Source organism: Doryrhamphus excisus, chromosome 8, assembly GCF_030265055.1.
Source record: "Doryrhamphus excisus isolate RoL2022-K1 chromosome 8, RoL_Dexc_1.0, whole genome shotgun sequence".
Taxonomy (NCBI): Eukaryota; Metazoa; Chordata; class Actinopteri; order Syngnathiformes; family Syngnathidae; genus Doryrhamphus; species Doryrhamphus excisus.
Genome location: NC_080473.1, coordinates 2,363,264 through 2,377,201, shown reverse-complemented (window position 1 = coordinate 2,377,201; position 13,938 = coordinate 2,363,264). Strand labels below are relative to the sequence as shown.

Sequence of the window (13,938 nt, the reverse complement as noted above, 5' to 3'; positions counted from 1 at the left end):
TTTGAAAGGGTCCATGGGAAGTGCCGCCCCTCTTACCGGTAGGAGCGGCCGGTTCCGCCCAGCAGCCTCACTGCGCGGAGGAGAAGCTTTTCTTCTTCCAGCAGACCTCCCTGCACACACCGGATACTCCAGCCAAATAAGCCCGCACCGCGACGGCCGAGAGCGGCGAGAGAAGGCCTCCTTCCTACGTCGTGCTTCCGTCCCCAAACCCGCCTCTGACACTCGGTTGTGATCGCGTCCGGTTCGTTTGACGGTTTTTTTTTGTTTTGCGGAACAGACTTGCGTGGCGCTCTCGGAGTCCTCCTGTCGCCGACATGGTAGACTATCACGCCGCCAACAACCAGTACTCGTCCGGCGGGGCGCAGACCTACATGGAGCAAGAGAACGACTGGGATCGGGACCTGCTGCTGGATCCGGCCTGGGAGAAACAGCAGAGGAAGGTAAGAGAACCGAGCCGTGTCGGGCCGGGCGGGAATGAGGAAGAAAATGGCAGGGGAGGGACGGGGAGGTCGAAGAGCGAAGACGGGCCCCACAGCTGCTCGGCTTGGCTCACTTTCTCATATTTTTCCGCTCCCGGGCCCGGTAACCCCCTCCCCCTGCTGCTTCGGTCCATTTCATTAAAAGATGATTTCCGCTACTTTCCCGCCGAGCTGGATTGCTGCTGCCACTTTATAGAAGGGCTTTTCCCCCCTAAGCCGCCCACCGGGAACGGAAACAAGGCGCCACATTGTCCAAAAAAGTCCAACTTGATCCATGTGTGTGTTTAGGGAACCGAACGCTGACTTGTACTGGCTTCTCGACGGCTTCCGGTCCGCTTGCTTGGCGCTCGCGGCCCGTATGTGGTCTCGGCTGGGTTGGCCAAGTCGAGACTTGGCTGGAGGAATTTTCTGGAGTAGTTGGAAAAGCTTGTAGCCAACATTAACAAGTGAAATGCCACTTAAGGAGTGTAGCGTTCATGGACTTCGTGTGTGTGGGTGTTCTCGGTGTGTTTTTTTTTTTTTTAGACTGTTAGCGTATTGTAATGCAGTCCACCTCAAAAAACGATAAAAATGGAGAATAAGCAAAAGGCACAGTGTAAGGAGAAAAATGTTGACGCTAACACAAAGTTGACATGAAGGGTTTTTCCTTACACATGTATAACTTTTTAGCATTTTGGATTGCCTTTTTTTAAACAAATGAAAAACGTCATAGGACACTGCAGTATTTAAAGCAATGAACTAGATCACACAGTGGTGGTGTAATTATTACATGATTAATTATACGCTGGAATGTTCACTCTTGCCCTGCTCCCCATGAACGTCTCTTCTGGCAGCAGATTTGAAATATTTGCTAATTAATATAGGATTTTCTTTGTTCTGACGGTCCTTGGCTGCAACACAGGCAAGAAAATGTACAGCAGGGATGTCCGAAGTGTGTCCCGCTGGAACAGTTGCGGCCCGGGGTTAGTTTTTTATTGGCCCACCATATTGTAGAAGTTGAATTAAACTAAAATATAGCACAAAGAGGCACGTTGATGCTTATAAGTAATAACACAAAACTTAAAATATATATTTATTCTAGCCTTTTTGCAAATTAAAAAAATTATATAAAAACATATGTGATGTTTTTTTTTTATTTTTCGGGTATGTAGCCATCTGTGGATCAATTGATGCGATCTTGTATAAGCATACATTGATAAAATTTCACGCGCCGTTGCAGCTGAAGAAGCTGTGGTTAGGAGCTATGTGTGAGTGTCATATGACAAATACTCAGGGGAAAATAGTGTGAACTTTTATTTTTTCTGTCATAAACGTACATATGACTGTGTGTATTATAGTTCCTTGTTTTTGGGGCTCGGGCTTGCAGTCTTTGTCTTGTTGCTGTTTCATTAGTGATGCAGCCTTGTTAATATTGCAAGTGGAAAATGAGCCCACCGCATGCGGAAAGTACTTTGTGGACACGGTGGTGTTAAACTTTGCTAGGCTGCAGAAAAACAACTAGCGGCGTGGCAAGATGTCCTTGTGTTGAAATGAATGCAGGAGGGAAGAGAACACGACAGTTTCCATCCCTCCACGGGGAGTGTGTTGGAAGAATAATGGGGAACTATTGCTTAACAGTGTGGAATGATTGTGTATGTGTGTGCGCGCCTCTATCTTATTCACTGGTCAGATGACTGACACACTGTGTTGCTGTGTATCAACATGCCATTCAGCATTCATTGTGCTTTTTGACAGCTTCACTCTTTCTTATAGCTGTCACATCCGGCATCTGTCAGTCTGCTCTTCTGGTAAGTTTTCCTGCGTGGATGGTCCAAAGTCTACCAGAACCAGAATACTACCTGGCTAATTATTGACAGTTGTACAAACATCAGCGCTCGTTGGTGGTGGGTGATTGGTGCTTGATTGATAAGGGACAAAATGCAGAGCGGACGAAAGCCTGACCCACCTTGCAGCAGCGCTCGCTCGACATCTGTGGGGGCGGCGTGGGTCGAACGAGGGTGCATTCCTGCGGCGTGTCCTCGCTGACTGTGCCAGTCGTTGTGCAAGTGAACAAAAAGCTGACCGGGGTGTATGTTTGTTGTTCTGTGATGGCAAAAAATGGCATAAATGGTACCCAGTACACACCCTGTTTAAAGAAAGTCCACCAAGACTAGGACAGAAAATGTTCTGCATGCACATTCCTTCTGTAGTTATCTTTTCGGGAAGGAGAAATAAAAAGTGGGCATGTCCGTTGCTGCGCTGAGGATGGGCTTGAACAGGGCGCTGGCATGTTGCTTCATGAGGAAGTTCCATAGAGAGAGGGTGCGGCGGCTGTGCGGACTCTTGTCAACTGCCATCTAAGATATGATGGAAGGGAGATGTATCACTTATGGGGGTGTCCAAATATTTTTCCTGAGACGGCTCCATGCTGAAAACATTAAAGAATGCCGGAGAGCCAACATTGATATCCATTTTCTCACTAGTGTAGTGGTGGTATGCTGGAGCCTATCCCAGCTGTCTTCGGGCGAGAGGCAGGGTACACCCTGTCGCAGGCCACATTAATACATGTGGCCAGTTCACCTAACATTAATGTTTTAGGAATGTGGTAGAAGGGAGCACGCACGGGGAGAACATGCAAACTCCACACAAAGATGCTCAGTTGAGATTTCAACGCCAGATCTCAACATGCTAACCATTAAGCCACCGTGCTGCCTGTTTTGGGCTGTTTTACCTATTTATTCAATGCTGGTGTTTCCTGTACATTAATTTTTCAGTGGTTGCCCACCACTAATTAATTTTCACCGCCACAGAATGAGTTGGCACTACTGATAAGAATTTACTTTCAGTGTATCACTTCTGGTTTATGTGCGCGTTGCAATCAGTAATGCTAATCGCTAATGCTAATGCGTCCTGGTCAATTATATAAATTAGATGGTGACATCCTCTCACATCATCAATGTTGCTTGATGAATTCAGCCATTCTTCCATTTTCTACCGCTTATCCTCACCAAGGTCGCCGGCATGCTGGAGCCTATCCCAGCTGTCTTCGGGCGAAAGGCGGGTTACAACCTGGACTGGTCGGCTGCATGATGAATGCAATAGAAAAATGCAGCAAAGGACAAAATTTAAATGAGAGAAACGTAGGTTAGCTCATGTTAGCGTAGCACAGGTCTTTTTGGTTCCGCAAACTGCAGCATCATTTGACAGCAGAGTTGATGTGATTGTAGCATTTTTAATTTGTTTGTTTTGGTGTTGGGTTATTGGTGTTTGGACGTCGCCACGCTACAGATTTGCCCCTTTTAGGCCACCGTACCTGGTTGTCACCAAAATAAATTTTCACCATTTCATCAATGAAATCGCCACTACTTCCTGTGTGAGTCATATTCCATGAGATCCAATACAAGACCTGGATCAAAAAGTTAGCTTTTGGAAAGGTTTGAGCGTAACACCTCTCAGAACCTAGCATTGGGAATGGGAATGGCCTTTATTGTCATTATACAAGATGTACAACGAGATTGGAGAGCTTCTTCTTGTAGTAGTGCAGTAGTCAAGTTAAAAAAAAAAGTATACAAGTAGAGTAAAAAAAGACAATTTAACAAGTTATATACAAGATATCCAAAATATGCACATAGTATTGCACAGGAGCATATGCAGGAGCAGACATATTGCAGATATATTAATTTTAGTGCAATGATAAATGGGTCATAGTGCAAATAATGACTGGTGTATACAGATGAGTAAAGTCACATATGAGTGTATTGTATTGGGTTGTTAAATAAATAAATTGTTATCATGACATCATCATAAATGTCCTCTATTGCACCTCATTCCATAGTCTAGCTGATGTTGTATCCTGTAAATGTGTCCCGCTTCTTCCGCACAGGAACAAGTCGTCTCTTTGGACTGTTTATGACAGGCGTTTACAACCTCCTCTCCCGTCCCCACCCCCGTGCGCCTGGTGCCAGCGTGTTACAGGTGAAGCCGCCATGGAGTCCTCCTCACCGTAGAGAGAGACACGTGTCGAGACACGTCCGAGCGAGCCACTGTGACGCCGCCATGTGCAACAATCTTCCGTTTGCAATCAGGCTTCGCATATTTCTCCCGTCAAGGTTCGGGGAGGGGTGGGGGGGCGTGCGGGGGCGGGAAGAGCAAACATGGAGAAGCAGTGAAAAAGAACACGGCCTGTGTTTGCTAAAGTGATCAGAGTTGAGTTATTTTACATATTCTTGTTTGCATCTGGCGTGTGTGTGTGTGTGTGTCTGTGTGTGCGTGCGTGCTGCGACGTTTTTATGTTTTACTACGCTGACAGCCTCCCCAGGTTGTGGTTGTCTGGCAGGATGGAGCGGGGGCTACAGGGAAGGGTGGGGTCTTGGCTGCCATTCAATACAACTTTTTTTTTTCAATTTCCCAACATTTCTGCTAGCCTGATGCTGAATAATTCCATGGTTTTCAAAGTTGGCAGTGTGTTGGCAGCGTGTTGGCAGCGTGCGCACTTTTCCTGTGGTGCTGGCATGCTGGTTTGTTCTGTGACATGACGGCAAGCAGGAAGGTGGAGCTAGCTCATCGTGTCTGGGTTGGCGCTGTAAAAACACATCAGGAATGGGCATTCACAGACTGTGGAGAAAATGCATTGGAATTATTTTTCAATGGGATGCGAGAATCTGTGTCTGTGAATGTAATGAACTCCTGTTTCCATGCAAATGTTGTCCTTTTTAATCCAACAAAAGACAATTGTCTTGTTGCATCTTATTAATTTGCCTGCTATTTTCCATATTCCGCACTTTGGACACCCCTGCTCCTCGTGTAAATGTGATGTCATGTGTTCTTGTGGGGAAATGTGGGATCATGTGAACGGCTGTGGTGACCCGACAGGACCTTGGTTGTCACTCAGGGCGTGCCGGGGACGTCATTGTCGCGTCCCTGCCAGCGTGTAATCTGGCTGTGTGTGTTTACTCTGCATCAGATGACAGGCAATAAACGTTGGGTGTGTTTTCTGCGATGCATTGGTTGTGCTTCTTGGTCCTGGAGGGGTGTCAGCTGGTCCAAACGGTTCTGTTGATTGCTTCTGGCTTGGGTCCAATTTGATGGAGCCGTTCTTTTTCTTCTCAGACTCGTGAGATTTTGCATAAGAGCGTCTCTGATCCACCAGCACTCGCTTCCATCGCCAGCTGATTTCAGGTCAGCTGTGGGTAACCCCCCCCCTTCAGCTGGCCGCCCTCCACAATCTGGACCCAAACAGATCCAGCAGACAGCCAGCCAGAGGACATAGCAGTGAGGAATGTAGCGCCCCCCCCCCCCCATCTTTCCACCTCTGTGCAGCCATTGGACAGCGTGATAGAGCTCAGGCGGACGTAGGGTTTTTTTGGGGGGGGGCTGCAACATTCCTTTGGTGGCTCATTGTTGACTGCTGGGCCAGTGGGAAGAGGGGAGGGGGGGTATTTGCTGAGAAGGGGCGACGGGGTGTCCTGTTTTTTCAGTGAGTTGAGGGTTTGTAGGACTGCACATGTGGAGGGAAGGTCCTCCTGGGGGGGTGCTTCTTTCAAAATAGTTGTGTGCTTTCAGAGACCATCTTCCTGTTGACGCTCAGCGGCCTTGTGGTGACCTGGCGGAATGCGTTTTTCATTTATAGAGAATTCTTTCCGGTCTGTTTATCCCCCTCCCTCTGTGGAGGAGGACGGTGCCACCTTTGGGCCACTACACTACACTGGCTACACTGACAATCGACTGCGTTTCCCAATGATCGATTCAGATTGGCTTCAAATCGGCTTTGGGGTGGCCGCCAACGTCTTGATGGTTTTGGCTTGAGCTGAGATTTATTGAAAGACGATGTAAATAGTTTTTGATGAAATGAGTGGCGTGATTGCAGCTGAGTATCTGTGTTGGGCTAGGAACAGGGATGGAAGAGCGAGGCGTTTGCTGCGTACGTCGGTGTTGAGGTCACGCTTGGGTTCGGTTTGGAAACTGGAAACTGCGTCGCTTTTGCGGGAAAGTGCTTTTTAAATTTTTTTTTTAAGATGAACCATAAAGTTATTCTCCTCTTGGTCTTGTGTAAAAAATCTACAAGCCTTAACCCGTATCATGATAAAAAATCCAATTAAAAGTAAGCTTACCTTGATTACAGCGGAGTACAGTCACACATCATCAACTGGGTTTTTCCGTTTATCATTTCTACCGCTCGTCATTTTATCATTTTAAGGATTCGTACTGGTATGTAAAAATTATGGCACAACCCTAATTTTTAGGTATAGCAGTTCCTTATTGGTAGAAATAATAGTTTTAGTTTGTAGCCCACTTCTAAAGGTAAACTTCTAAAGTTACTTTAAAGTTTTCCCATCAACTTAGCCACCTCTGCATGTTTAGTTCAGGAGGGATAGTGTTTGTGACAACTTGCCAAATAATGTAATGTACCCTTCGCTAGCAGTATTTGGGAATGAGGCTCATGAAACTCTAAAGGTTAGAATGTATATTGCGTATCAGTCACAGTCCATTTAACACCCTGTCTGATTTTTATATACCACTTATCCTGCTCAGGGTCTCCAGTGCATGCATGTGTACCCCAGCAGGCAGTATCTGTTATAGTCGCTAATTGCTAAATACGTGATAATACAGGTAAACATACAGCATAGCGCTATTGGAAAGACCACAATTTGTACATGTTTGTGACTTTATCCTTCACTGAATGTTTTTGTTGAGATTTCACACACCGTTTGGCAGTCCTTGAATGCAGCACTCTTCTTTACACCATCACCCCAATTCGAAATTGGAGAACGTCAGCATCAAGCTGGCAGAAGGGAAGCATATACCCATCATTGATGGGTTTGCACAAATTCACAGGTGGTTTGCGTAAGTAATCCCCCAAGGGGGTCAACATATTGTTTTCCAAATGCTGAAGATGATACAAGGCTGATGTACGTACCGTAGATGACTACTAAAAATCGAGCATATATGTTTTTGGCGAATAAACGCCCACATGTATCGTGTCCTTCCTTGCTCTGTGCTCTTTCCTCTTGACTATCGGCATCGTCTTCTGTCTCCATGGTGGCACCGTGCAGCCTCTCTAGCCGGAACCGCTGAGCGTATTCATGGAAACGCCACTACAGAGCTGGAGAAGGCCACTTGCGTCTCATAAAGACGCACAATGCAGCAGCTCGGGAACGAGCGGTGGGAGTGGCGTGAGGTCGCCGCCGCAGTTGCTGTGCAGCATCTGTCAGTCAGCCAGAGATTATACCCCCAGATCAAATGACGGGATTATATCCCGACGTGACTGAGTGGGACAGACGTGCATGTGAAGGGTGATTTGTGTGTGTGTGCTGGCGAGCCGGTTCATCATGCTAGTTTCACTCATCCTGATTTCCACAAGAATTAATCAGGATTCTGGAAAAACCTGACCCTAACTGGGACACTAGCCGCGCATGAATGCGGCATGAAATATTCAGGAGGAATTGTTGTTGGCCTGCAGGTTCCTGAGCGCTGCTTGATGCGCTCCAGATGCATCACCTCACGCATCACTCGTCCTCACGTTTCAAGCTCCTCCCACTTGTCCTCCTTTTTTATTTGATATTTCTCTGTGACAGAGGAGGGAGTGTTGCGTGATTCATTTACACCTTGGCTAACTCTGTGATTTCCAGCTTGAAGTTGTGTCGGTGATTGGCAACAATTATTCAATTAGTGGTCCACCCTGATTGCTTTGAATCTTCTGGAATTCCAAACATGAGCATCTTCCGGTTCCTCTCTTCTCTTGACGGGGAAGACATATCCTAGAGCATTGCGACGAAGGATTGGCATGATTATTTTATTCTTCTTACATATTTTTGCTGTTTTTTTATGTGTTTATTTAATTTCTACAATGTGTTGCTTTACCAAATATCAAGCATGCTTTTATTTTCATTATGCAGCCCTCTCTGGAAAACGTTTGGACACCCCTGGTTCAAAGGTGGGGCTGCACTCTTATGGGATGTCTGCACGTCTGAATCACTGCTCCCGTGGCGAACACGTTGCCTTTCATGACCGCTTGATTGATTTGAGTAAATGCACAACCCGTGAAATACTTCCTGTCTTTCACTTTTAATGCAAACTGTGGTAACAGGAAGCCAAATGGCGACGCATACTGCCACCTTACAGGGATTGCATGGCAAACCACTGCTGAGATGGCTCTCAAGTTGCAGTCAAGTGAATTAGGGTATGAATGGGGGGGGGGGGGGGGTAGTGAGGGACTTGGTGTCAGTCATCCTGAAGAAGTGGATGACTGAGGAAGGAAATCTATGTGGTTTTTGTGGTTTTCTGTTCATTGCAGTTTCAAACATGAAGTCACCACATGTGCAAAGTGTCAGAGACGGACCTGAGAGAGGATGAGGTTACCTGTAAATCCACAAAGTAACAAGCAGTTGTCCCAACTTTACATTCGTCGTCATTTTACTGACCACTCACTCATTACGTCACCAGAAAGTGTCAAAGGCAAAGCTGCGCATGTGACTGCAGTACACCCCCCAGCCCAAAAGAGGAAGTCACAACCACATCGGGTCTTTTTTGTCTGTTCTGCTTCGGTATGTCTTTCGTTTCCCCTGACTTTGTTGTCTTCATAAAAATAAAAAATAAAAAGTCGAGCAAAGCCTGTGCTTAGCTTTTATTCCGTTTGTTTGCTTTATGGGAGTAACGCCATGAATATGTCTGCAAAACACAAATGCAAGGAGTCATCCCATCAGATATGGCCGCCACTCCAAAGTTAGTGAAGCTCTCTAAATTTAGACTCTCTAAATTTCTCCACAATGGAGACACACAACGCTTCACTGAAGTTTCCAGCTGTTGGGACACTGAGGAGGTTGAACTTGATGGTGCTTTGATTGTCTTCATGTGTGCACATTTTTGAAAAAGGCAGTAGATGGTTACAGCCGCTGCTATGCTGGAAAGTTGTCCGCCATGTTTGGTCTTTATTTGGGTCAGCGAAGTCGCCCGCTGTGGGCCACGAGCCTCCCATCCTGTCTGATCCAATCAAAGCTGGCCTGGGGGGGATTATGTAGTTAACAAAGACTCCTCTGTTGGCCCCCGTCTGACTCTCAGCGTTGTCATTTCCAGTGCCGCTACGCTGAGGCGTCCTGACGCTACATTTCTGGTTCTGGTAGCACCTCTGCGATGCCGTCGATTCTTTGGATTTTTGCAGCGGATGCTTTGTGCGCGCTGGCTCTGATGGGCTATTTTTGTGCTATTTCAGGGCTGTGTCTCAAACGTGAAGAGCTAATGTGTAATTAATAGCCCAAGTATTTAGAGGAGCAGCCGAGCGCTTGTTAACAAACGCTCCATTAGTCCATCAGCGGACGACCTGGCCATAACATGGACTTCAGCTACTGAGATGCAACTAAAAATAAGATGCTGTAATATCAGGTTGCTTAGCAACAGCCCCGAAACAGCTTGCTGATCTGAGCACAACTGCTGCTACAAAACTCATGCACGACAATGTTTTTTTTTGGCAAAAAAAAAACATTTTAGGCGTTAACAATATCCATCGTGCTGTCGTGGTATTTGGAGACAATGATTACAGTGCAATAAATACACAATATGAATTAGTCTGGCTTAGTGATGTTGGACCACATGAGCATCTCCTCAGGTCCACACACCAACATATACCTTTACATCTGTTCTTCTGATCCCCCAGCAGGAGAGGCATCAGACGTCCGCTGACTCACCGTCTCCACTACTACTTTATAGTAGCACGATGGTGGGGGTGTAATATTCAAGTCATTTTAAAGGGATTACACAGATTTGGAGCTGTGATCCCCGCCCCTTTTAGACCACGCAGCCACCATGAGTGAGCCCTCCGCCCTCAGGGGCCCAAGGGGAGGGGTGTTGTGTGTGTGTGTGTGTGTGTGTGTGTGTGTATGTGTATATATATCTAGGGCACGAGGATAATGGACTGGTTTAGGTTTGACCCATACCGGCAATTTGTTTTCCACTGGCTGCCATGGTTGTTATTTATGTTGGTTAGTGTGTCATCTATGGTTTTATACTGTAATTCTGGTAATGATCGTCTGAGTGTCATTGGCTGATATTTATCATGTGGATTAATCAATTTATTAATGATGTTATTGCCTAGTTCCGCTGTTAGACAATTCCCAGGGTAAATAGGTAATTAGAAATCTGTCCTGCTCAACTTGATAGACAATTAATTGAGTGTCCAACTTTCATCACAATTAGAGCTGTCAAATATCTGTTGTTTATCTGTTGTTTAAACTTCTTAATTTACCAAGACAATCTCCACCCTTACAGTGTGGCCATCATCTTTATGCTATTTTATTCTCATCAAGGCTTAATTAAACAGTTATTTTAAAAAACCTACTATATCCCCACCGTAAGGCTGGACACGCTATGTATTTATGTCCGTTAAACAAAGACACGCAAATTGTGTTTTGAGGACAAGACAGACTTGGTTATAATGACAAGAGCAAAATTGCTCATTCACACTTGAAAAAGTTAGTATGCACCCTGTGAACGTGATATCTACTTCCCTGTGAGACAAAAACAAGCTCCTAACTAACCGCATTTCTGGGGGTATCTGGTGCCAGTGATAACTAGGCAAAACAAAGTTGCAAGAAAAGTCGATTGTCAAACTGAAGCCATTGAGGTTTTACAGAATAGTGTTGATTATCTCGACAAAGTACGTCCCGGGTCGGCTCAATACGGGTGTTGGCAACTCGGAATGATACACCAGACATCTAGCCTTTGCCTCTGCATGCCCATCGCTTTTTGGTGGTTGTTCTTTCACACCGTGTAAAAGTGAGCACACGCCAATGGCAGCATCTCCACACACGCAGAGGAGGAAAGGTAATCTGGAAAGTGAAAAAAGACCCCCAGCCGCACCCAACCTCAGGAGGAGGAGGCATTCATGAACTGGCTTGAATGAGCACTCATTTTCCTGCTCCCAACTCTTTGAAGTCGAGACTACACTCTACTTGGACAAAAGTATTGGCCCAGCTACAGGAAGCGGAGAAAATGTGGAGTTTCAGTAAGGCCGTGGGAGCGTTTTTGTGTGGGACACTTGGTTTTGTGAGGTCAGAGGCCACCGATTGCACCCGTTGTAATTCTTCCACAGCAAACTCATCTGAGCATGCGTGTCCGGGCCTTGCTTTGTGCACTTTCTGATCATCTAAGGGCTCTTGTCCAGAACTGACTTCTCCTGTCTGGCTCCTGTCTGACGGTCAGAGTGACACACTTGGCTCTTAGGCTTGACGTCCATTTGCACGGAGATTTGCGTTGGCATCTGTTTTGTCGAATGCTTGTGTGCGTCCATGCATGCTTGCGCATGTGTGGCTCAGGCATACGGCCAGGGAACGATGAAGCCATAAAGGGGGGGGATTATTGTGTGTGTGTGCTGTGGAATGTGTGACCAAGCTGCACAGAGTGTGTGTGTGTTTTTTTTTTTTGTATGGGTCATCAACCAGCGGAAACGCTTGCCCCTGGTCTGGATGGAGTTTTACAAGGCCTCGCTCCCTGCTGACGACTGGTCGCATTCCTTCTCCATCTTTTCTCACTGTAATGTAACCTCATTAACTAAAACGATTTTACTCCAACTCTGGTTGACTCATGTCTTCTTTCAAAGCTAGCACAGCGTGTTAAGGCCATTTGAGGACACTCCCTGAAAGATACTGAATGTGAGCACAGAGGAAACAGGACTTTATCTTGTTTTTGATTTAACTTCCTGTGCCCCTCTTTGTCTGCAGGTCTTCAATCGTGTGTGTGTGTGTGTGTGTGTGTGTGTGTGTTGGTGGTGTCGTCTTACACTTGAATGGTCAAACACACAAGGTGGCCAGTCAGGAAGCAAAATGCACTGTCACCTTGAAAGTTGCCAGGGGGGGCGAGTTCTTGCCCTCTTACATCACCATCGCCGCGGTGACAGGCAGTTTGGTGCGTTGCCTTATAAGGTAAAAGCTTGCAAGGCGGGTGGAAAGGAGGAAGAGGAGGAGGCAGGAGGAGGGGCAGGAAGAGCCTGTTACCGTGACGATGCTGCCGAGCAACTGGGCCGGCCTGAAACTCTCGTCGAGCCGCATTTTCACACCAGCGGCCGTGCTGTGGTTTTATTCGCCTCCTCCTTCTCACCCTCTTCGTCCACGCGCGTTTGCCTTTGGCAGAGGTGCCCTTTGACCTCCGTGCAGCGCTCTCCCCGGGGCGTGTGTGAGGTAGCACAGGAGGCGTCTGCTTTTATAGCGACTGTTGAAAGTGAAGCGCCTCTCATACCACAAGCGCTCGCTCACGCTGCAAGCATGCGTGCTAATTCACACTTTTTTTTTTGTAGTCTGTCAGCACTAATGCTCACCTGCTGCCGTGTCAGCCACACACTGCGAATTTAGTAGCGTGCTAACAACGTGCATGTTCACAGGACTGCAATCTATTTGTGGTGGTGTTGAAACACACATTTTGGTGTTATTAGTTTTGAACATGTATGTCATCTATTCCTTGTTACATTACACCATAGGGTGTCTCAAACTCGTGGTCCTGTAATCATAATTTTTTGAAGTGCATTATTTCCAGCCTTTTGCAGGCCACATAAACATAAAATCTGGCCCCCAGGCCTTGACGTTGACACCCTTTTGGGATATTTTTCCATTTTTGCTGGGGCTTTTTTTGTTTATTTTGTTCCTACAATGTGCCAAGGCCTACAAAAAAAAACTCAAAAGGGGCCACAGTCCACAAGTGTCTCCTGGGCCGTGCTTTGGACACCCTAGGCTTATGTAGGGTCACCAGGAATACTCTGGTGGGTTGGGCATGGATGGGAACCCCAGACTAACATTCCGATTTCTAGTTTCGATGCCCTGCCTCCTGCCCGTGAAGAAACAGGCGAGCACCAGCGAAAAAGGAGTAGCTACAAAGATTGCTAAGTTGATAAAAAGTTCAAAACATTTTATATTTTATTGTTTATTTGCTGCTTAAACTGAAATAAAAAAAATAGATATCCAGTTTAAAAAGCTTCCACACACGAAACCTAAAGTCCTAGCCTCGACTAGTGGCTGCTTCATGTGTCAGGAATTATGGAGGAAAAAGGCCACTCCTCGCCACAAAACTCTGAGTCAGAGTCTGCTTCTGGTGACTAAGTTTCAAACGAACCTTTCAACACCTTTTTAGAGTAATGACGTCTTTTTTTCCGGCCAATAATGTCTTCCACTCTTTCACATGTCAGCCAGATAAGGTCGCTTTGCACAAACAGAAGAAGGTTGTTTCTTTTCCGTTGTTTTGGCGCTGAAGTTTTACAGAAACCCGTGCGCTGGTTCGCCTCAGCGTGGCGATTTGCGTGTCCTTCAGCGTGACATAATCAACACGGCAGTCTTAGTTTGGGGCTCTGGAAACATTCAGCCAGCGGTTTTAATAAAAGGCCAACACAAACAGCTGATGCTTTGCACTAGCTGCTCCCAGCGGCCCTGCCAAGCTCCTGATTGGAACTGTGGGAAAAACGCTCCCATTGCACACACGCATTCACAAGTGGGTGTGTGTGTTA

General features: G+C 46.4%; 1 protein-coding gene across 4 annotated transcripts in view; it reads left to right on the top strand.

Moving 5' to 3' along the window:
- The first annotated feature begins 58 nt into the window (after positions 1–58).
- LOC131135124 (alpha-actinin-4) overlaps positions 59–13,938 on the top strand; it is a 44,819-nt gene continuing 30,939 nt past the window's right edge. For 2 of the 4 annotated variants that reach the window (XM_058081050.1, XM_058081047.1), the window contains exon 1: positions 60–440. In XM_058081050.1, coding sequence (XP_057937033.1) covers positions 315–440 — 126 coding nt within the window. In that variant the 5' untranslated portion in view covers positions 60–314. Of the gene's footprint in view, positions 441–13,938 lie in introns of all 4 variants that reach the window. The other 2 variants (XM_058081048.1, XM_058081049.1) reach the window with 2 other exon arrangements.